Raw genomic sequence first — 23,611 nt, forward strand, 5'->3', positions numbered from 1 at the left:
ATTATTTTTATTTTATGTGTATGAGTATATTGCCTGCATGTATGTGAGTGCACCCATGTTGTACAATGCCTTGGAGGTCAGAAGAGGGCTTCGTATTCCCCTGGAACCGGAGTTAAGGACGGTGCGTAGCCTCCATGTGGGTACTGGGAATTGAACCTGGGTCTTCTGCAAGAACAATCAGTGCTCTTAACTGCGGAGCCATCTCTCCAGCCCCAAGGCTTGACTTTTTACCTGAGGTGAACTGGAAATTCTGGTGATTTGGGAAATGATGATGGCAGCTGGGCGTGGGGGAGAGAGTGTATGTCAGTGTGAATTCATGAAGCCTGTGCTGATGCCTGCTTCATCCACCCTACTGTGCTAACTCGACATGCCTGATTCCTGGTCTTCCTTCACATCTGCTCCCCTTCCTGCTGTACATCGGAGGTAACCTTAGCACCTGCCCACCTCAGTCTCTTGGGCCTGTGGACTCTGCTTTGAGCTCAAGTTCCTCTCATCTTCATCCTCATGTCTCCATCCTTCCCTATGCCCAGACCACTGCCCCAGGTTTCCCTGCTGGCCATCTTGCCTCTGATTCACTCCACCAGACTGTCACCAAGTCAGATCCAGAGAGAACTCTTTACTCAGAATCTCTCTCTCAGAATCCTTCCATCAATTCAAGTGTAGGGATGCATGTGTGTAATCTCAGCATTCAGGAGGCTGAGGCAAGACGATCAGAAGAAGTTCAAGGCCAACCTGGGCTACAGGGTAAGATCTTGTCTCAGAAGAAGAGGAGGAGAGGAAGAGAAGGAAGAGGAGGAGGAAGAGGGGGAAAAGAAGGAGGAGGAAGAGGAGGCGGAGGAGGAGAAGGAGGAGGAGGAAGAGGAGGAAACCTTCCATTCACATCATAAGGCTCAGATCTCTTCCTACTCCAGTCTTTCTCGTGAGCTTAGCTCCCTGTCTTCTGCCATCTTCCTGTGGTGGGAAATATACTTCAAGATTCATTCTTGACTCCACCATCTCCCCATCTTGCCTCATCAGCTGGTTGCCAAATCTTGCTTTACCTGCTGGCAAATTGCCTCTAGAGACATGTTTCTTTCCTCCCCCACTGCCATGACCGGATCCTGCTGGTCATGCAGGTTCCTTGCAGCTGCTCATGATACGGTCTTTCAGTGTAGCCCTCCAGAGCCGCCACAAGTGCTCATTAAAATGCTCACAGAGGGGCTGGGGAGATGGCTCTGTCGGTAAAGTGCCTACAGCACAAGCATAAGAACCTGCCTTCAGTCCCCAGCTTGAATGCAAAAGCTCCAGTGCTGGGGAGGTAGAGACTGGTGAGTATCTGAGGCTTGCTGCTGACCAGTCAGTCTAGCCAAATCAGCACTCAGGTACCAGTGAGAGACCTTGTCTTATGAAAGAAGGTGAACAGCTCCTGGAGCAACACACACACACACACACACACACACACACAATGTTCACAGAATTGTGCCACTCCCCACTTAAAACCCTTTTGGTGTTTTCCACTGTTCTTGGATTAATTTTGGGGGGGGGTATTTTTGAGACAGGGTCTCCCTGTAGCCACAGCTGGCCTAGAACTTGCTATATAGACCAGCCTGGACTCCATCTCAGAGATTTACCTGCCTCTGCCTCGAGAATGCTGGGATTAAAGGCGTGTGTCACCACGCCCAGTTCTTGAATTAATTTTCAAGCTTTTTTCTTTTACTTTTACTTTTTGTGGCACTCAGGTTGGAACTTAGATCCTTATACCTGCTACCTCCGAAGTACACTCCCAGCCCCTCACTGGGGGATTCTAAGTAGGTGCTCTACCTCTGAGCCTGTCCCATCACTGGGGGATTCTAGACAGGTGCTCTACCACTGAGCCACACCCCAGCCCCTCACTGGGGGATTCTAGACAGGTGCTCTACCACTGAACTGCATCTCCAACCTCTAAAGCTATGGCCTGCAAGGATTCAGTGGTCCAGCTCCGCCACATCTCTACCTCATTATCACAGGCCTCTCCATCTGTACAGGCTTCCTTTTCACTCCTAGAGTTGCCATGTTGCTTGCTGCCTTGGGGCTACCTCCTCCTCTGTCCCACTGCCTACGGAGTGCCCGTCCTCACATTCTTTGCCTTCCGAATTCTGTGTCAAGTTGCTATGTGAATGCCACCTCCAATGGACAGGTTTCTACAACATGATGTCCTCCATTTTACATCAGGTATCCTCTTCTAATTTTTTTAATGTTATCATCTTTTAAAATTTTTGTTTATTTTTCACGCCTTTAGTCCCATCACTTGAGAGGCAGAAGCAGGTGGATCTCTATGAGATCGAGGCCAGCCTGGTTGGTCTACATAGTGAGCGTCAGGCCAGCTGGGGCTACAGGGAGACCCTGTCTCAAAAAGACAAAAAAAAATTGATTTTTATTTGATGTGTATGAGTTTTGCTTGCACATATGTGAGATGACCACGTGTGTGCAATGCCCACGGAGATGAGAAGAGGCCATTGGGTCTCCTGGAACTGGGATAGTTGTTAACTGCCAGGTAGGTGCTGGGTACCGAACCTAGGTCATCTGCAAGAGCAGTCAATGCTCTTAAGTACTGAGCCATCTCTCTAGCCCCTCTACCTAATATTTTTTTTGTCTTTTTTGAGACAGGGTCTCCTTGTAGCCCCAGCTGTCCTGGAACTCACTATGTAGACCAGGCTGGCTTTGAACTCACAAAGATCTGCCTGCGTCTGCCTCCCAAGTGCTGGGATTAAAGGCGTGCGCCACCACGCCTGGTTACCTGATATTTTTTACAATTTTGAGACAGGGTCTCACTCTAGCCCAGGCTGGCTTGGAACTTGAGATCTTCTTGGCTTAACCTCCTGAGTGCTGGAATTATAGGCATGACCTACCATGTCTGGGGACAAATATTTGGATAGAAAAAACTGGGAAGAGGTATGGCTCCCTCTTTACATTGGAGCTCATGAGTTCAGAAGGATGCCAGCACTTTGCCAAACATCAAGAAACAGATTCTAAGGGCTGTGGACCATTGGAGGGGTTATGGGGCAGCTGGGGGGAGGCAGATGCTAGTGTTCTCAAGTGGGCAAAGGGCATCTCTTCCTGTGACCACGAAGCATTTCAGAGCTTTAAGAATGAAGCCTGGGGGCTGGAGAGATGGCTCAGTGATTAAGAGCACTGACTGCTCTAGCAGAGGACCCGGGTTCGATTCCCAGCACCCACATGGCGGCTACGAACCGTCCTTAACTCTAGTTCTAGGGGAATCCGAAGCCCTCTTCTGACCTCCACAGCATTGCACGACATGGGTACACTCACATACATGCAGACAATACACTTATACACATAAAATTAAAAAAATAAAATTTTTTTAAAAAAAGAATGAAGCCTTTAGTAGGGACAGTGCCAAATTCTAACCAGGAGACTACCAAGGACTCTTGGAAATTCTCTAGGCTGAGTAAGCCGTGGAGAGGAGAAATCTGGCTTTGAATCTTCACTTCACCAGTCACGTGCTGTGTGACTTGGGCAACTGAAGTTACCTCATTTAGGAATAACATGTTGGTTTAAATAGCACAGGACAGGACTGCTCCTGCCAAAGCTGGTGATGATGTTCATAATGAAGTTTAGATGTTCCTAAACTGAACTTGTCTGTTTTTTGTTTTGTTTTGCTTTGCCTTTTTTTTTTTTTTAAAGACAGGGTCTTGTGTGTAGCCCATGCTAGCCTTGAACTTCCTATGTGGCCAAGAATGACCTTGAACTTCTATCTTCCTGCCTATACCTCCCAGATGCTGAGATTACAGGCATGCACCACTAAGCCTGTTTTATAGGATGCCAGAGACTGAACTCAGAACTTTGTATGTGCTAAGCAAGCACAGCTGCCAACTGAGCCACATCCCTAGTTCCAGACCTTCACTTTGGGCCACTAGAGTGGTACTGAGCTGAGGGTGAGGGTGGTTGGTATCTGGGGGGGGGGGTCCTGGGGGATGACTGGTTAGTGCATATATCCCTGTCTGTGAGTTTGCCTGTTGTCCCTATCATTCTGTCTTCCTGTTTCATTAGACCCCTAAGTCAGCTGTCCTTAACCCCCCAGAGGCTGCCCCTTGACCTGGGTTCTGCTGAAGGCCAGTGTGGTTACATGTAGCAGGGAGGTCAGGCTGAGGATTGGTACTAATGAATCTTATGCCCCAGTTCATCTCTTGGATCAGCTATAGACTCTGTGGCCTGCAACTCCATCTTCTTATTTCCCACCTGACTAGGGGTGTAAGTGCCCTCTGAACATCCACATGCCACAACCCTACAGATGAGGGGGGCACCTGTGGAGAGAGCCCGGCTTGGGTCCTGATGCAGCACAAAGATGAGGGTGAGCCTGGGTGGAGAGATTGCTAAAGATACAGGAGTTCAAAGAGAGACCAGGGGACTCAGCCCTAGAGGGGGTCCCAAGGGGTGCCCGGGAGGAAGAGGCCATGGCAAGGGGCCCCTGAGGGGTGAAGCATCTCCCGATACTGTCCCCTGTGGGCTGGTTGCTCCCCCCCCATCGCTCCCCGGCGGGCCCCCGGGGGACCTCGCTCTAATAATGTATTTGATCGACTCGCCGGCCGCGTACAAGCGATTATTGTCTTGTCGGGAGTCAAACGTATCGATCTGGCGAGAAATATGAGCGGAGCAATGGGGCCCGCGTGTCAGTTACCGGCCCCGCTGGCCCTGGGGAGCCCCCTACGTCTCCTTTAATTACCGCTCAGCCCTGAGCCCAGCCTGGCCTCCCCTGTGCCGCCTCCCTGCAGGCTCCATGCACCTCGAGTGGCCCCAGCTGCTCCCCAGTGCCTGTGCCTTACCTGCCTGACTCAGCCAGGCTCCAGGCCTCTTCTACGGCAGGGAGGCCACCGTTCATCCCCTCCACACCTCCAATTCCCCCATTCCAACCTGCCAGCCCCACCTCATGTGCCCCAAATTCTAATTTTAGCCCTCTGCCCTTCAGGACCCCCTTACAGGGGCCTAGGGACTCAATGCTCAACATGGGAGGTGATGGGTGTGGAGCTTGTCTTCAGGGGAATATTAAGGCCTTCCCAGGCCCAGACTCAACTGCAGACCAGGAGAACCTCACTGGACATGGGTGTCCTTCACTCCTAGCTCAACATGAGGGGCCATCCTGGACTCTGTACTTTTGACATGCATGATGTTGGATTTGAATTGCTGCAGTGTGGCACATGGGGGAGGGGGCAGTAGCTGGATTTTGCCCCTTCCCATAATATCCTCAGCTCCCCCACCCCCAATATCCAACCTCTCAAAACATAAATCCTAAGTGAAAGTGTAATTTAACTGGACATATTAGGCTTCCAGACAAGAATCCACCACCCCACAGCCACCTGACTTCTGCCGGGAAGACCCTGGTGTATAGAAATTCTGCAGCGGGCTGCTGTGCGAGGTCTTTAGATGTCCTCTGTGAAACGGCCTTTTCGATAATGGGATGTTGTGGAGTGCAGATGCCTCGAAATTGTCCCCTCTGTGTGCAGCATCCCAGTTCTTTCCTGTCAAGCCCACCTGCCTGCCTGGGCCTGTATCGACAGACACCAGGGGCTGGAGGTAGAGGGGGAGGGCAACCATATAGTTCTGTGCACGTGTGAGTGTGCGTCCACGTGGCCGGGCCTGGGCTAGCCATATCTGTAGGTGTGTCCTTGTACCCATGGGTCCCCATGGGGGGGCGGTTCTGTGCCAGGGAAGGGAGCATGGTCTGGAGGGAAGGTCGGTGTTGGGGCAATCTGCAGAGATTGCAAGTGTTGGTTCGTTAGTGTGAAGTCCTGGGGTCTAAGAAGAAATACTTGCGTGTGTGTCTGTAAAGGATGAATGCAGGCATCTATGTGAGCACATGTGCTTATGGGAGCCCTCAGTTTGGGGTGCAGCATGTACTGTCTGGCCCCGCGTGGACAGGAGGGCAGTTTGGGAGATGACCAGACGGCTCTGCAGCCTCGGACCCCGGGAGCGGAGTGGAAGAGGGCAGTCGGCTTGGGCGCGCCTTTGTTTGCGCCGCTATGCGCCGGAGTCCTGCGCCTTTGTGTGACCCTCGCAGGTGTGCGCGCCGGGCGGGGGAGGCTGCGGGCCGAGAGGGGGCGGAGGGCGGGGTTCCCTCCTCCGCACCGGCCCCGCCCTCCGCCCCATTGGCTGTGTGCTGCCGCCCTCTGGCGGGCGCCGTGGGAAACGCAGGGCCGAGCGCTGCGCAGCGGGAAGGTCCTGCAAGGTGGTCCCCCACCTGGATGCTCTGCTTCACCAGGGCCCCATTTACCCTCTGACACACTTCTCACCGCCGTGGGCCAAGGCATCGATCGACCCTTTGCCGGCACTGCCACTGTCCGTGGGCACTATTTCTTCTCAGTGGTGGCCCGGGACGCCTTACCTGCGGACAGATGGCAGGAGTTGGTCCTGTACATCAAGTCTTGATTTTTTATTTTTATGCTTCTTGGCCCTGGTTCCTTGAGAAAGCCACCGCTCATTTCCCTGATCCTCGGTTTTTCCGTCCGTAAAATGGGGCAAAGAGCAATGCCAGCTTGTCAACTTGGCATCTGTTATGTGTGAAGTGCAGGGTCAGGCTGTTGGAGAGCGCTCCCTCTAGTAAACCCCAAATAGTGCCTGTCTTTCTTACTGTGTTGGCTCACCATCTCTCTCAGCCCCAAACGCCCGGTCCCAGTTGTGTTCTCTCACACTGGTGGGGAGGTGGACTGGGGTGACTGTTGTAGACACCTCCTGGTGTGGCCCCTGCAAGAGTCAATTTTCCCAGTCGGCTTCCTTTCCACCCTACCCTCCAACACACACTTGACTTGGGGTCTACTGTGCCGCTGAGGCAGGTCTGTGGGCCAGGGTATTTTCCCTTCCGAAGGGGGCGGACCTGCCCTGTGGTTTCCTCTCGGGGTAACTTCCGGCGGGGAGGGCTGGCCCCCAGAGAGGGCGGGGAGATGACACAGTTGTTCCCCAGCTCTGGCTGGCGGGCAGCATGGTTCACTCCAGCATGGGGGCTCCAGGTAAGAGGCCGATGCCTGCACATCGATGCGGAGGACAGACAGCACATTGGGGGATTGTCTTCGGGTCTCCTCTGTCTACCCTCCCTGCGCCTCTTCCTCAGCTGTCCTTGTTTTTCTGCCCTGTGTTTCAGGAACACCCCCTTCTTTCCACACTGAATCCCCTTCATTTCTTTGCTTCTGTTTTGCCTCTGGCACTGGGAGCCTTCAACCTCACTCCCCTCTGAGGGGACTGGGGCAGGGAGGGATCCAGGTATTGACAGCAAGACCTCAGTGACATGGGTGATCCTTTGGATGGGTCTGCAGTGGGGCTGAGAGGAACTTGAGTTCCTGTGTGCATCTGTGTGCAGGTATGCCTATGCATGTCTGTGGGTGCAGTACTCTGAGTCCTGTACATATGGCTGTTGTGTTGTTGGGCTTTGGCAAGGGCGTCTTGGATCTTTCATTTCATCTTAACTGTCACTTTTTCTGGGAGGTCCTCCCTGACCTCTCCATGTAAAATGGCCTAATCCTGTCCCTCTCTGTTCCCTCATCCTGGTCTTCCTTTTTTTCATGACACTTTCATTATATGTTTGTGAGCTTACTATACACCCGCTCCACCAAATGTTCATCGCCTGGGTGAACACTGTGTGTCGGCCACTGTACAGGGTGATTTGTGCTTAGTGGTTCATTGTGCAGAGGGTACACATCTCTACCCAGCAGAGTTATCACTCTGCAGCCTCCATGGGGCCAGTGAAGTGTACCATGTGTAGCACAGTGCTGGGGATACGGTGAGCCGTACTGCTCTGTGGCTATGACTGGATGTGTGTTGTGTGCCCGGGTATCTATTGGTAGGTGTGAGTTTTGGTTTGGTGTGCACCTCCCTACGTGCGTCAGTATGCTGGAGCATCGCTGCAATCCTTCATCAACCTGTTTATTGAGCGGTTCTGTACTGGGTGTTACTGTTGGAGATCTAGCCGGGAAAGACAGCTTTGGCTCTGCTTTTTTGGAGCCCTATCCCGGAAATGACAATCCTGTGGCCAGGGCTGGGATGGGGAGAGAGGGCTGTGGTGGTGAGGAGGGCTTCCTGGAGGAGGTGTCTGAGCTGGAGTGTAAAGGATGGAGATGGAGGGTGGAAGGAGAACTCTCTGCAGATTTGACATGCATTCATGACTGTGTGAGTGTACATATGCTCGGTTTAGACAGGAGATCCAGGGTGTCTACATATGCATAGTGACTTTCACCACTGACTTACCCTTGTTCATTGAGGTCAAGTGGGACCTTGTAGGTGCTGGGCACAAGGTTAAGCTCTTTACTGGGGATTCCTTGAGGAGGAAAAAAGCTGGACCTGGGAGAACTGGCATCCCTTTTCACATGTAGCATTGACAGTAATTGATACATTGTGTAGACATGAATCAATACATTGTGAGGATGTGATTAATACATTGCAGGCCTTGGGCAGATTACCTGCCTTGCCTGTCTCAAGTTCCCCATTGGTTAACTGTCTCAGGAGTCTGCATGGGTATGTTCCAGAATCAGCTAACTCACAGTGTGCGTACATATTGTGTATGTGTGTGTGTGTGTGTGCGTGTGTGTGCACGCACGCACGCACCAGTATGTATGTGTGCTCCTGAGTATGTGAGTGTGTGTGTATCTGTCACTCTGGATATGTGAGTATGTAAATGCATATGTGTGCACATGCATCTGGGTGGGTTTTTTTTGTTTTTTGTTTTGTTTTGCACACCAGCCTGTGGCAGCATGTCTGAGCATGTGTATATCTACAGGTTTTGTATGTATGGCTGATATGTGTGTGCACGTATGTACGTATGTACATGTGTGTGTGTGCTATGTGTATGCATTTGTAAGTGCGAGTGGCGTTCAGAGGACAACCCTATGTGTCAGTGCTTAGGCAAGTGCTGGGGATTCGGTGAGCCATACTGTTCTGTGGCCACGACTGGGTATGTGTTGTGCTCCTGGGTATCTATTGGTAGGTGTGAGTCCACATTGTTTGCTGCAGGCTAACTGACTCTCGAACTTCCATGGTTTCCCACGTCTCCACTGCCTACCTTGCCACAGACACACTGGGATTGCAGACACACTCTACTGCACCTGGATTTTTTATGTGAGTTCTGGGGATTTGAACTCAGTTCCTTGTGCTTGCATGACAAGTGCTTTACCCACTGAGCCATCTCACCAGTTCCTGTATCTACAGGTTTAAGGTACAGCTGCTCTGGGGACAGGGTGGAGGCTTGAAGTGTCAGGTGACAGCAGAAGCATGTAGGAGCTTTCTTTGGATAGTACTGGTCCAAGTCCACCAAGGATTTGTTGTTGTTGTCTTTTGTTTTTGAGACAGGGTCTCTCTGTAGCCCCAGCTGGCCTGGAACTCGCTATGTAGACCAGGCTGGCCTCCACCTCACAGAAATCTGCCAGCTTCTGCTTCCCAGGTGCTGGGATTAAAGGGGTGTGACACCATGCTTGGCCACCAGGGATCCTTTGACACATTCATTCATTCATTCCAAACACGTAAGAGTTGGAAGCTACATTAGGGTTGATGCACTGCATGAATTCTTCTCTAGGATCTATGCATCCCAGAGATGCGTGTTGGTTGTATGTTGGTCTGACCTTGTAGGCTGTGGATGTGGTGCGGGCTCTCTGTGGCAGTTCTTGCCTCCTGCCAGGCACAGCCAGGCCACCTCTCTTGTTGTGTCTGCTACCCGAATCTCCATCCCTCCCTCCTGACAGCTCAGAAGTGTTTAGTCCCTTGAGGCCACCCCAGGACAGCTGTAGAGTTGGGAGGTGTGAGATGCCATTCCTGGGGAGGCTGGGGCGGGGCAGGGCCAGCTGGACCCACAGAGGTTCCCGGTAGCACCCAACCCTGCCCACAGGGGCTCCCAGGCCATAACCCTGATGAAGGCGGCCTGTGGAGGCAGAAGACCCAAGGGACAGGCCAAGAGGGGCCAGAAGGGGTGAGGGGCAGCCCTTGGGTTCTCTATATTTAGCCCCGTTTTCGGTAAGTGCTAACGAGAAGCTGGCCTAAGTCTGCTAAAACTGGCTGGGGGAAACGCAGAGGAGAAGTGAAAGTCAGGGAGGGAGGGCCAGGGAGGGCAGAGGGGACCCAGAGTCCCAGGCCTGGGGCATTTGGGGTAAGCAAGAGTGAACTCAGAGCCTGGGCAGCCCAGGGTGGGTCGGGCCTGAGGATGATGGAATTAAGGGTCCACATAGTTCTGAGGTACCTGGTGCTTTTCCCTGCCGGATACCCAGCCTCGAATGGCTGGGAGGGGTGACCATGAATAGCTACCCAACTTTTCCGTGTGAATGAGGCTGTAGGAGGTGCCAGGGTCCTGGAGCACATTAAAATAGCCTGGAGGGACTTTGGACTTTTAAAAATCCAAGTGCCAAGACTGGGGGTGTGGTTCAGTGGTAGAGCACTTGCTTAGCTTCCACAGGCCTTGGGTTCCAGCCCCAGCACCATACACAAAAGTATATGAGTATATATTATATATTATATATATATAAAATCTGGATGCCCAGGCCACCCGCTGTGCCATTAAACCGGGTGTCTGGGTATGAATAGCACTAGCATTTCTGCAGAGCCAAGGGCAGCGATGAGGAACATGTCTACGTGGGCCAAGGCTGAGGCAGGGCTTCGATGGTTGATAGATGCCCTCAAGTCCCGGTTGGGGCATCATTTGACTTTGGGTAAAAATGGAGCTCTAGTCAGGTGTGATAGCTCATGCTGGTAATCCTAGCACTTAGAAGGAAGACGGAGGAGGATTGCCCTGAGTATGAGGCCAGCCTGTGCTCTTGAGAGAGACCCTGTCTCAAAAACAGCCGGGCATGGTGGTACACGTCTTTAGTCCCAGCACTCGGGAGGCAGAGGCAGGCAGATCTCTGTGAGTTCAAAGCCAGCCTGGTCTACATAGCAAGTTCCAGGTCAGCTGGGGCTATGGGGAGACCTGTCTCAAAACCACAAAAACAGGTGGGGCCTGGTGGTATAGGCCTGTAATCTCAGCTACTCTGGAGGCTTAGGTAAGAAGATCGAAAATTCAAGGCCAGCCTGGGCAAATTACTGAGACCCTGTCTCAAAATAAAAAGTGGAAAAAAATGGGGAGTGGGCCTGGAGATGTAACTCAGATGGTAGAGTGCTTGCCTAGCATACATGAAGCCCTGGGTTCGAACCCCAGTGCCACATAAACTAGATGTGGTGGTACCCACAGGGAATTCCAGGATTCAGGAAGTGGAGGCAGTAAATAGATCAGGAGTTCAAGGCTATATTTGAACATAGTGAGTTCTGAGGCCAGCCCTTGCTACATGAGACCCTGTGTCCCAAACAGAAGCTGGGGCTATAGCTCAGTGGTAGAGCACTTGCCCACCATGATCGAGGACCTAAGTTCAGTCAATCATTAGAGCCCTGGTCACACTCCTCAGAAATAGTTTGACCCTTTCCTTGCCAGGTGGGGAGTGCTAGGCATGATCTGAAAATTTTAGAAAGAGTAAGGGAAACAGAATGGTGGGCATTTTCCTCAAACCACTTTTTGTCTCTGGCTCCCGTCCCCTCTGAGGGTTGCTTACCTTGAAGGTTTCAGGTAGAGCTGCTTTTGGAGACAGGACAAATGGTAGAGGTATTGGATGGCAGCAGATAGGGGTTTTCTTTAGATAATATCGGTCAGCTGGGCATCCTTTTATGCATAATTCATTCCAAAGAGTCTAAGATTTGTGTGAGGATTATTCCAGCCTGAACTGTCAAAGAGTTCACTGTCAAAGAATGGGAACAGGGTCACTGCCCTAGGTGGACAGGGTGTGATGGGGTGCAGGGCTGGGGGATCCCAGAGGAGAGAGACACTGACCTCCTGGAGGCCCAGGGAGGGCTTTGCAGTGGAGATGACAGAGTGAGCTGGGCCTCACAGAGGAGCAGGAGTTACTGACAGAGGAGAAAAGAGTCCCTGAGGGGAGAAGCAGAGGGAAAGGCCTGGAGGAGGGAGAACAGGTCCTGGACCCACCCCTACTGCCCACTGGCAGCCATGACCCACTCATTCTCTGCTGGGCTGGGGTGGAACATGCTCCTGATGAGGGAGACACACAGGGTCCAGAAGGCCATGGCCTCTAGGTGGTGATGGGAGATGATGGGGTAGAGGGAGCTGGGGCAGAAAGTAGGCAGAGACAGCTGGGAACCAGGGCCAGCAGGGTGGTAGCTTCATAGAGGACAGCCTGTGCATGAATGGGGTGGGGGCAAGTGGGTAGAATGGAGGACAGTGTCCTAGGTAGTGGGACCCGTGTGCATCAAGGCCTCAGGGAGCGATGACAGGCAGCAGGGTGGGGCATAAGCAAGAGAGAGAGAGTTTGGGAAGGGATGCAACTGAGGGGAGGGATGCCCAGCAGACACTGAGGGCCTCTGTGCTGATGAGGGTCAGAGCAGGCCTCATTTTGGTCTATTGGAGAGGGACCTGAACAAAATGCCACAGTCCGAGGACTCATGGAGGGGTCAGCAGGGGAGCAGGAACCACAAGAGGCCAAGTTAGTTTGCACCGACTACAATAAGGAAATGCCCAGACCAGGTGGCAGAAGCAGCATCGATGTATTTTCCAGCAATTCTGGAGGCTACAGATCAGAAATGGAGTTTTGGCATGGCTGGGTCCATCCAAGGCCTGTGTCCATGGCTTATAGGTCACTGCTTTCTCCCAGTAAGTCTACATGGTCCTTCCTCTGAGAGTGCCTCTGTCACAATCTCTCCTCTTCCTTCTTTGCCTTCTCTTGACCTCTCCTTCTCTTCCTTCCTTTCCTCCTACTTCCTTCCCTCCTTCCCTTCTTTCCTTTCTTCTTTTGGGGGATGGGTTTTTGGTTATTGTTGTGTTTTGGGTCTCCCTGTAGCCCCAGCTGGCGTGGAACTCACTATGTAGACCAGGCTGGCCTCAATTTCACAGAAATCTGCTTGCCTCTGCCTCCTGAGTGCTGGGACTAAAGGCATGTGCACCACGCCTGGCTCTCTCCTCCTCCTCCACCTCCGTCCTCTTCTTCTTTGACAGGATCTCATGCTATAACTTAGGCTGACTTGGAACTTACTTTGAGGTTCTAACTGACTTTTGAACACTCAACAATCCTCCTGCTTCAGCCTCCTTGGTGCTGAAATTGCAGGCCCATTTCCTTTTCTTCCGATGACACCATTCAGGTTATATCAGTACCCACCCAGCCAAATGGCTTCACTTTACCTTATTTACTTCATCAAAGATCTCACTTCCAAACCAGGCATTTGGGAATACCTGTAATCCCAGCACTGGGGAGGATGAGGCAGGAGGATTATGAGTTTGAAGCCATTTGGGACTACACAGTGAACCTGTCTCAAAACGTTTTAAAATAGGCTGGAGATGGAGCTCAGTTGGTAGGGTTAGTACTCATGAAGCCCTGGGATTGGTCTCTAGCACCTCATGAACAGAGCGTGTTGGTGTAGACCTGTGATTCCAATACTCGGGAGATGGGCACAGGAGGAATCAGAAGTTCAGAATCACTCTTTGATACATATTGAGTTCAAAGACACCCTGGACTACATGACACCCTGCCTAAAAAGAGAATCAGGGCCAGCAATATGGTTCAGTGGGTAAAGGCACTTGTTGTCAAGTTTGATGCTCTAAGTTCAGTTTCCTGGATCCACTTGGTAGAGAGAGAGAGAGAGAGAGAGAGAGAGAGAGAGAGAGAGAGAGAGAGAGAGAGCGAGCTGACTATTGCAAGTTGTCTTCTGACTCTACTCTCATGCCGTAGCACATGTGCACACTCATGTGGACACACACATATACACACAAACAAATAAATATTTTTAAAATGAAAAATAATTTTTAAAAAGACATCATCTTGAGACTTGAGAGATGGCTCAGGAGTTAAGAGCACTGATTGCTCTTGCGTTTGATTCCCAGCACCCACATGATAACTAATAACTGTAACTCCAGTTCCAAGGGATCCAATGCCTTCTTCTGACCTCTGGGGGCATTGCGCGACACACATGCAGGCAATACACTCATACACATAAAAAAAGACACCAGCCGGGACATGGTGACGCACACCTTTAATCCCAGCACTCAGGAGGCAGAGGCAGGCAGATCTCTGTGAGTTCAAGGCTAGCCTGATCTATATAGTGAGTTCCAGGCCAGCTGGGGCTACAGGGAGACCCTGTCTCAAAAAAAAAAAAAAAAAAGACACCATCTCCAAATTCAGTCACATTCAGAGAAACTGGAGGGTAGATGGAGCATGTGAACTTTGGAGAAAAAACACCTAACAGCAGAGAACACGGTAAGTGTGGTAAAATTTCCAGGATGGTGAGATCAGCGGCTTCCCCATCTGTGGGCAGGAGAGACATTGGCCAGTGAGGTAGGAGTCACAGAACCTGCCACACGTGGCCCTGTGTCAGGCAGAGCCCAGGCAGGGAGAGATGCTCTGTATGTTAAGAGCAGGATGCATGGACAGCGTGGAGGGTGGTGACAATCCCCTGAATGCCAGGCTGTAAGGCAGAGCTGGGTATAGAAAGGGTTGCCCTGGACTGTGTGGACACTGTTGGAGATGAGAGGTGGGCTACAGGGAAGCTACATGGGTAGGATTCAGGGCTCAGTGAGGGTTAGTAGCTGTCTGGAGAAGGACTGAGGTCTGGGTGAGGTAGAGCTGGGGAACCAGTCATCGCCTGGCTCCTTTCGCATCTTCCTCTATTGTTATTGGCAGCTGTTCAGCCCCTGAACCCTGGGCCTGAGCTCCTAAGCACCTGCTTCCCTCCCTAGCCCTCCCAGCCTACACCTTATTGAACATGTGTTGGACTGTTTTTACTGTATTATTATTATCATTATAATTTATTATTTTATGTGCGTCTGTGTGTTCTTGTGTGCCGGTGCGCGTGTATGGGGGGGTGCACATTCACATGTGTGCACCTGTGTGTGCAGGTCAGAGGTCAACCTCAGGAGTGGTCTACTTTATTTTTTTTAAATGTTACAATAATGCCGGGCGTGGTGGTGCACATCTTTAATCCCAGCACTTGGGAGGCAGAAGCAGGAGGATCTCTGTGAGTTCGAGTCCAGCCTGGTCTACATAGTGAGTTCCAGACCAGCTGGGGCTACAGGGAGACCCTGTTTCAAAAATACCAAAAAAAAAGTTACATTAATTTATTTGTGTGTAAGTGTGTGGGTTGGCGGGCAGGTGCATATGAGTAGGTGTGCATGTGGAGGTCAAAGGTCAACTTTGCTGGAGTCAGTTCTCAGTTCTCTCCTTCCAACATGTGGGTTCTGGGAGCAACTCAAATCATCAAGCCTGGCAGCAAGCATTTTTACCCCCTGAGCCATCTCACTGGCCCTCCAACTTATTTTATTTTTTATTTTTTTTTATAGTCCCAGTTGGCCTGGAACTCACTAGGTAGACCAGGTTGGCCTTGATCTCACAGAGATCCACCTGCCTCTGCCTCCCCAAGTGCAGGGATTAAAGGTGTGTGCCACCATGCCTGGCTCCTCCAACTTTTTATTTTATTATTAATTTAATTTAATTTTTTGGTCTTTTTGAGACAGGGTCTCCCTGTAGCCCCAGCTGTCCTGGAACTCACTATGTAGACCAGTCTGGCCTTGAACTCACAGAGATCCACCTGCCTCTGCCTCCCAAGTGCTGGGATTACAGGCGTGTGCCACAACACCCGGCTATTTTATTTTATTTTATTATGTGTATGAGTGTATTGCCTGCATGCATGTAAGTGCACCTGTGTTGTGCAATGCCAGCAGATGTCAGGAGAGGTTGTCGGATCCCCTGGAACTGGAGTTACAGGCAGTTGTTAGCTTCATGTGTGTGCTGGGAATCTAACCCAGGTCTTCTGTAAGAGCAGCCAGTACTCTTAACCACTGAGCCATCTCTCCAGCACCCTCCAACTTATTTTTTAAGACTGAGTCTACCACTAGGATCTGAGGCTTGAAGATTAGGCTGTAGTGGCTGGCCAGCTGGCCTTGGGGCACCTCCAGTCTCCCCCCACTTCTGTAGTGTTGATATTATAAGCACACACTTGGCTTTTTACGTGGGTGCTGGGATTGAACTCGGATCTTAGTGTTTGAGCAGCAAGCGCTTTAGTGACTGAGCTATCTCCCTAGCCCCTTAATATTTTTGTCAGCGGTGATGATAAAACCGAGGGCCTTGAACATGGTGATAGGCAAGCACTGTTCCACTGAGCTACAAACCCAGGCTATTGCTTCTGTTCTGTGTTGAAACATGGCATCCAGGCAAGGCGGCTCACTGTGTAATCCCAGCAGGAGGCTGAAGCAGGAGAATTGTTGGAAGCTTGAGGCCAGCCTGGACTACAGAATGAGGTTTACTTTAAAGCCAAAGTAATGAAGGACTGGGGAGGTAGCTCAGTTGGCAGAGTGCTTGCCCAGCATTCATGAAGCCCAGAGTTCAATTCTCAGCACTGCATAAATGGGGTGTGCTGGTGCAGGGCTAAAATCCCAGCACTTGGGAGGTAGAGGCAGGAGGATCAGGAACTCAACATCATCCTCAGCTGCATAGAGAGTTTGGGCCAGCCTGATCACTTCAGATCAGTTTGCTTGTTTTTGTGAATTAAAAAAAAAATTTTTTTGAGACAGGGTCTCACTCTGCAGACCTGGCTGTCCTGGAACTCACTATGTAGACCAGGCTGGCCTTGAACTCACAGAGATCCACCTGCCTCTGCCTCCCAAGTGCTGGGATTAAAGGAGTGTATCACCATGCCCGGCTTAAAATTTTTTATTATTTATTATTATTGAGGAGGGCACAAGCTATGGTGTGCATGTGGAGGTCAGAAGACAGCTTTTAGGAGTCAGTTTTCTCCTTCCACTATGTGGATTCCAAAGACTGAACTCGCGTGCTCAGGCTTGGTGGCAGGTGCTTTTTACCTGCTGAGCCATCTTGCCAGCCCCAATTTTTTGTTTTGTTTTGTCTTTGACACATGATCTCATTTAACCCAGGATGATCTCAAACTCATGCATAGCTGAAGATGACTTTGAGCTCCTGATTCTCCTGCTTCCACCTCCCAAGTCCTGGTAGTCCTAGCCCGAGTCACTGGGCCCAGTTAGCTTGCTGGGTTTTGAACTTCATGGATTAGATTCAAAGCTTTATGTTTGCATTTGCATTTGGTGACTTTCACTTAGCCTATGAGGCTCAGTAGTGTGCATGAAGCCGGAGTCTGTTCTTTTCCATTGCGTAGCGTGCTCCGTTGTATGGACCTAGCAGTTTTTGGTTATCTGCTCTGTTGATAAGTCTGAGTTCTTTCCAGTTTGGAGCCATGATGCAAAGCATGAAACTACATCAGGACCTTTTGTAGTGTCAAAGTTTTTACTTTTCTCTCTCTCTCTCTCTCTCTCTCTCTCTCTCTCTCTCTCTCTCTCTCTCTCTCTCTCTCTCCCACCCGCACTCTCGTGCTGGGAATGGCTACACGCTCTTGCTGGGAATGGAACCAAGGGCCTTGTGCATGCTAGGCAAGCACTCCATCACTGAGATACAAGTTCAGCCCTCTGCTGATGTGAATATACTAGGTCACAGGTAGGGGTGGTCTCTTCAGCTTTTAACAGTTTTTATCAGTTTACACATGACTGACTTTTTTTTTTTTAATTATGTATATGGGGGGTATGTTCGTATGAGTACAGGTACCTGCAGAAGTCAGAAGACTTTGGATACCCTGAAACTGGAGTTACAGGTGGTTGTGAGCTGCTTGATGTGGATGCTGGGAACCTAACTCAGGTCCTCTGTAAGAGCAGTACGTGCTCTTAACTCCTGAGCCATGTCTCCAGCCCCCTCGACCTGGCTTTTGAATTGGGAATCTAAAACATGAGTGGAGTTTCACAACTGCAGAATTCCTAGATGTGTTATTTTCCTGTTCACAGCGCTTCAGTCTCGCTCCTGGCTTTAGTCAGCTCTTTGGAACTATCTTGAGTGCAGAGCACATTGGAGTTGGATCTTTCTTTTGATGGGGGCCCTGCCACAGCTTAGGTGGGCGTTTGGGAATGATTTGGGGGAGGATGGTGTCATGAGTAAGGTCTGAGACCAGTTGAGAGTTAAGTTCGGATAAAGGACTTGGAGCATCTGGGTATAGTTTGAGGGCTCAGCGTGAGTCAGGGAACTGAGAACGGGTGGGGTTGAAACCCAAGATTTAAGCTGGGGCCCAGGCCCAGGTAGGGTGGGAGTTGGTTCTACAATAAGCTTCGATTGATGACTGTTGAAGATGAGGTGGCCTGGGCAAATTAGCCTAGACAGGTCCAATCAGGGTACCCCTGCTGATTTCCTAGGTATTTGGGGGTGGTCACAGCCCTTGGCCTCAGCTTCCTCCTCTGCAAAACAGGACAATATTAGTACCACTGGCTCATGTGAGCTCTGCCTCCTGTTTAGCTCTGTGCTTGGTGCTGGTAAACGCATACCTTTCAATGGCAGGTGTGGACACTGAGGACATTTGTCCCTCTGGTGTCTGGCTCACTACCTGCCATCTTCCCCCGGCCACCTCCTTTCCCTTCCTGGGTATTGGGAACTACAGAATTGGGGGTAGATTTGAGAGTGCACCTGGGATTCAAGGCTTTGGGTCTGGTAAAGTCTGGCTCAAAGGTTGGGGTCAGGGTGGAGGTGGATGGTGTTGGGGTTAAAGAGCAGCAGGGTGGGGCTGCCAGGTCTGTGACTTCACACAAGATGGAAGGCCAGTGGGAGTAACGTGGGGACAGGGAAAGTAGTGGGCCAGAGGATGGCTGAATCACACCCTGACATCTGACAGCTCCTTCCACTGGGGATATTGCAACCCCTTCACATCTCCTCAGCCCCACTCAGAGTGGAAAACATGTCTCATTTGAAACCTGGTGAAGCAGGATGGGCGCCTTGGCTGCCCACCTGGGGAGGATACCAGAGGTTGCACTGGCTCCTGTGGAACCCCAGCAGCTCCCTCCCAGACAGCTGATGTCTTTTTGTGACCATCATCTACGCCCCCATCCTGCCCCAGAGCCTCACAACAGGTGACACCACTTTTTGGAGGTGCCCTTTCTTGTCCTTCCAAGGGAGAGCAGAGGCCCAGAATTTTCTGAAGGAGATACTTCAAAGGTGTAGGGGGTCTGGGGAGGGGTGTGGCAGAGGGAGGGTCTGAGAGCCCTCCTGGCTTCTTCTCCTTCATTTTCTTCCCTTCTCTGTCCCCAGAAATAAGAATGTCTAAGCCCCTGGAGGCCGAGAAGCAAGGTCTGGACTCCCCATCAGAACACACAGGTGAGTGAGGAAGGGCAGAGGCAGGGAGGGGCTGGAGGAGAAAGGTACGCAGGGGTGGCTGACAGCATGCCCTTTCCCTTTCTTTGCAGACCCTGAGAGAAATGGACCAGACATTAACCATCAGGTCCGGAGCTCACAGATGCCGGGCACGGGGGCAGCAAAGGGAGGAGGGAGCAGCCTCTGGGAGGGGCTTGTGTCCAACGCTCTTCCTCACACCATTCCCATCCCCCTGCCCCATCTCTGTCTTTGCAGAATCCCCAGAATAAGGCCTCCCCATTCTCTGTGTCCCCAACTGGCCCCAGCACCAAGGTAAGCACCCATGGGAACATCCAGGAAAGGGGGTGGTATTGGGGGGGGCGGGCTTTGGCATGTCTGTCATGGGCCCAGGTCCTGCAAGAGTGCATGGTAACAAGGTTCCCCTGCCTCTTCTTTTCTCACCCCTGGGCTCCCACCCCAGGCTTGTGACTCACTCAGACTCCTTCCCCTTCCCTAGGGGGTGGGGGTGGCCAGGGAAATCCCCCCCGGAGCCCCAGGGTGATGAACAACAGGAAGCCAGGGCCCCACCCCCATCCCGACTTCCCTGGCCAAAGGGGCCTGAAGCACCCCTGTTCCCCAACACACACACACACACACACACACACACACACACACACACACACCTCACTTTCATTCTTCCTAGGTTGGAATGGAATCTTGACTCCTCAGCACCACTGTCCATAGACAGTGCACAGCCACATGTGCCTGGGTACACACACACACACACACACACAGGAGCCAGCGGAACCAGGGATATAGGAGAGGGTGATGGGGAGGCTAGGGCCAGCTGGTGGTTCGAACTCTGAATCCAGATGTGGTTCTGTGCTAGGTATTGGGGCTCCCAAGAAGCTTCTTGGGCCCAGGTCTCCATCCTCCAGCCTGGTGGGGAGTAGTGGTGGGCAACAGGCAAGTCCAGAGGCTTAAAGGGAATGATAACAGTGTGGGTGACCAGAGGTGGGACTCTTGGAACTGCTCCTCACCCAACCACAGCATTGCTCTGTGATCATGGGAAAATCACTTCCTTTTCTGAGTCTCTCAGTTTTCCCTTCTCTAACACAGGGGCAGGGGAGGGCAGTCAGATTGGAGATTGGATGACCCCCTGAGGTCCCTTCCACATCAGGCACCAGCCCCCCGCCGCCCCCGGGGCTGGGAATACTAAGTACTTTGTGGGCAAGTGTCCTTTCTACTGGCTAAAAGGGCCCTCAGCTCTTGACTTTCTGATCTCAAGCTTGGTATTTGCCTCCATCCTGGGAATGTGTGCCCATCTTCTTTGCCATTCCTGGCCCCAGCATAGCCTTCCTCCTTTCCAGGAAGCCAGTGAGAAGCAGTGAAGGGTCTTTCCTCCCCTTTCCAGCTCTGGGTTTGTCAGTACCTCACTCTGTTCCTCTGGTCCCCGCCTTTGCCTCTCCACCTCTCTCCTTCTCCCCTGGGTCAGTGTTTCCCCCAGCTGCTGGGATCTGTGTCCTTATCTCTGATGTATCTATGCACCACTGTGGATTATTATTTACATAATAATTTTGTTAAGTGGTTCAACTTTTTAAAGAACACTTTATTATGGAAAATGTGAAGCAGATACAAAAATAGACAAAAGGGTGTAACAAAAATGCCCCCCCAACCCAGCAATCAGTTTCAACAATTACCAACTCATGAATTACTTCATTTTTCAACAGTTGAATAAATGGTTTTTAAATGGAAATTTCATGAGTGGAAAACCAGAATCACTTACCATGGAAATTAATACAATGCTTATTAAAATTTACCCAGTCTCTCATGTGCAGAAGGATCTAAACCCAAGGCCTCTTCTCCATTGGCTGAAGGGGAAAATTAGCCCTCATTTAAGAGATGTTTAAAACATCTTTATAGTCAAGTGCAAGCATGCAATCCAACCCTTGGGAGGCTGAGGCAAGAGGCCAGCCTAGGCTGTAATAGTAAGATCCAGGCTATCCTGGGCAACTTACCATGATCCAGTCTCAAAACAAAACAATAGGCTGAATGTGGCTCAGTTGATAGAGTACTTGCCTAGCATGCATGAGGAAGCCCTAAGTCCAATCCCCAGCACCCCATAAACCAGGCATGGTACTGTATGCTTGGATCTTAGCACCAGGAGGTAGAGGCAGGAGGATCAGATGTTCAAGGTCATCACTGATTACCTAGTAAGTTTGAGGCCTGCCTGGGTTACATGAGACCCTGCTTTAACACCCCCCAAGTCAATGTTTTTTAAACTTCATGTTAAAATATGACATATATCAAAACACACATGATCCTTAGTATGGCACTTTGAATTTTCCAAAACTAAGCACACTCCCAGAATGCTGCCGAATGTAGCGGTGAATGTTTTGATAATCCCAGCACTTGGGAGGATGAAGCAAGAAGACAACTCTAGTAAGTTTGAGGCAAGCCTGGGCTACATAGCAAGATATTGTCTCAAGAGAAATTAAGTAATTTAAAGAAGAAGGTCAAACGAGATGATTCAGCAGATAAAGGTGTTTGCTGCCAAGCCTGACAACCTGAGTTCAATTTCTAGGACTCAAATAGTGAAAGGAGAACCAAATCCTGAAAGCTGACCTCTGACCTTACATGCTTGCACGTGCACACACACATGTACTATATGTATATATGTCATATATATATATATATATATATACACACACACACACACACATAGTCTCCCTGTAGCCCCAGCTGGCCTGGAACTCACTATAGAGACCAAACTGACCTCAATCTCACAGAGCTTACCTGCCTCTGCTTCCTAAATGTTGGGATTAAAGGCATGCACCATACCTGGCTTCATATACATACACACACACACACACACACACACACACACACACACACACATATTTAAAGCAGATTGTGCCCAGCCTTCCAGAAGCCTTTAATGCTCTGCTAGGGAAAGTTGTTTCCCAATTTCTAATAGTATCATTTCATGCTTCATCCTGGCATCTATAATAGTTCTGACACTTGTGTCCCATAGTCTAAGACATCAGGGTCTGTCACTTGGCCTTCCCTGAGCCTCTGTGTATCTGTTTATCTCTCTGCACTCTAAACTTCATCTCCTGTCAGTCTGCCATGTCACTTTGCACAAGTTGTTTTCTCTCTCTGGACCACCTTCTGCAAAATGAGATAACTGGGCTGCCCATCAGGTCCAGAAAGTGTGTGATCCATCAAACCAGCCCTCTCCCACCCACCTCCCCCCCCCACCTTCCACGACCAGCAGCCTCTGCTATTTGGCTTTTTATGGAGGAGAGGAAGAAGTCAAGGATGGCTTGATGCTGGTCTGTTTTATGTGTGGATGCAAGATACAGTCACATCACAAGGAGAGTCAGGGAGAGGCTCCTGGATGGCTGAGGCAGGGGCTGGAATCTGGCAGCCCCTGGCTCACTTACAGATCAAAAGCAGCACAGTGCATTGCTCTCCCTGCAGTTTTCTGTTTTACTCTCTGAAAGGGTGTCCAGTAGGAACAGAATAAGTAAGCAAGGCCTCCTCTTTAGATGGGCATGTTCCCTCCAGTCTGCCCCGTCCACCTTTGCCCATATTACCCATGGGTACAGTCTGTTTGTCCCCATAATTATGTGAAGTACCAAGGTGTTTATTTTATTTATTTTATGATGATTTTTTTCGACAGGGTCTCCCTGTAGCTCCAGTTGACCTGGAACTCTCTATGTAGACCAGGCTGCCCTTGAACTCACGGAGATCCACCTGCTTCTGCCTCCTGAAGGCTGGGATTAACAGCATGTGCCACCAAACCTTGCCCTATTTATTTTAATTTTTGAGACACAGTCTCAGTTAGGGGCCTCAGATTTGTAATCCTCCTGTCTTAGCCTCCTGAATGCTAGGATTAAAGGTGCTCATACCACACCCATTCCAGGGAGCAATTTTTAAAAAATATTTTATTTATTATTTTTATTTTATGTGTATAAGTGTATGAACCTGAGGAGGCCAGAAGAGGGCGCTTGGATAACCTGGAACTGGAGTTGTGGGCAGTTGTTAGCTGCCATGTAGGTGCTGGGAACTGAACCTGGGTCCTCTGGAGGGCAACCAGTGCTCTTAATCACTGAGCCATCCCTCCAGACCTGGGTGGGTGAGAGGGTTCAGCTCTTATTTGTATATTGGAGTACAACTTTGCTGAAAAGAAGGATCTTAGGGTATTTTTAAAAATATCACCTGAAGCTGGGTGTGGTGGTTCACACCTGTAGTCCTGGCACTTGGGGGTGAGGGTGGGGGCAAATCACTAAGTTCCAGGCAGGCTAGGGCTACATAGTAAGACTTTGTTTCAAAAAATAATAATTGGGGCTGGAGAGATAGCTCAGCAGTTAAGAGCACTGGCTGCTCTTGCAGAGGACTCGGGTTTGATTCCCAGCACCCACATGGCAGCTACGAACCATCCTTAACTCCAGTTCCAG

The 23,611-nt window shown here is 50.6% G+C and overlaps 1 protein-coding gene across 9 annotated transcripts in view; it reads left to right on the forward strand.

The window, feature by feature from the left end:
* The window catches only part of Pou2f2 (POU class 2 homeobox 2), a 96,567-nt gene that overhangs the window by 42,424 nt on the left and 30,532 nt on the right, over positions 1-23,611 (forward strand). For 7 of the 9 annotated variants that reach the window (XM_029570066.1, XM_029570068.1, XM_029570074.1 and 4 more), the window contains exons 1-4: positions 6,914-6,980; positions 19,107-19,172; positions 19,262-19,296; positions 19,425-19,481. In XM_029570066.1, coding sequence (XP_029425926.1) covers positions 6,953-6,980; positions 19,107-19,172; positions 19,262-19,296; positions 19,425-19,481 — 186 coding nt within the window. In that variant the 5' untranslated portion in view covers positions 6,914-6,952. Of the gene's footprint in view, positions 1-6,898; positions 6,981-19,106; positions 19,173-19,261; positions 19,297-19,424; positions 19,482-23,611 lie in introns of those variants that run through there. The other 2 variants (XM_029570069.1, XM_029570067.1) reach the window with 2 other exon arrangements.

This window comes from Nannospalax galili, unplaced genomic scaffold (assembly GCF_000622305.1).
Source record: "Nannospalax galili isolate Female #2095 unplaced genomic scaffold, S.galili_v1.0 scaffold1623, whole genome shotgun sequence".
Taxonomy (NCBI): domain Eukaryota; kingdom Metazoa; phylum Chordata; class Mammalia; order Rodentia; family Spalacidae; genus Nannospalax; species Nannospalax galili.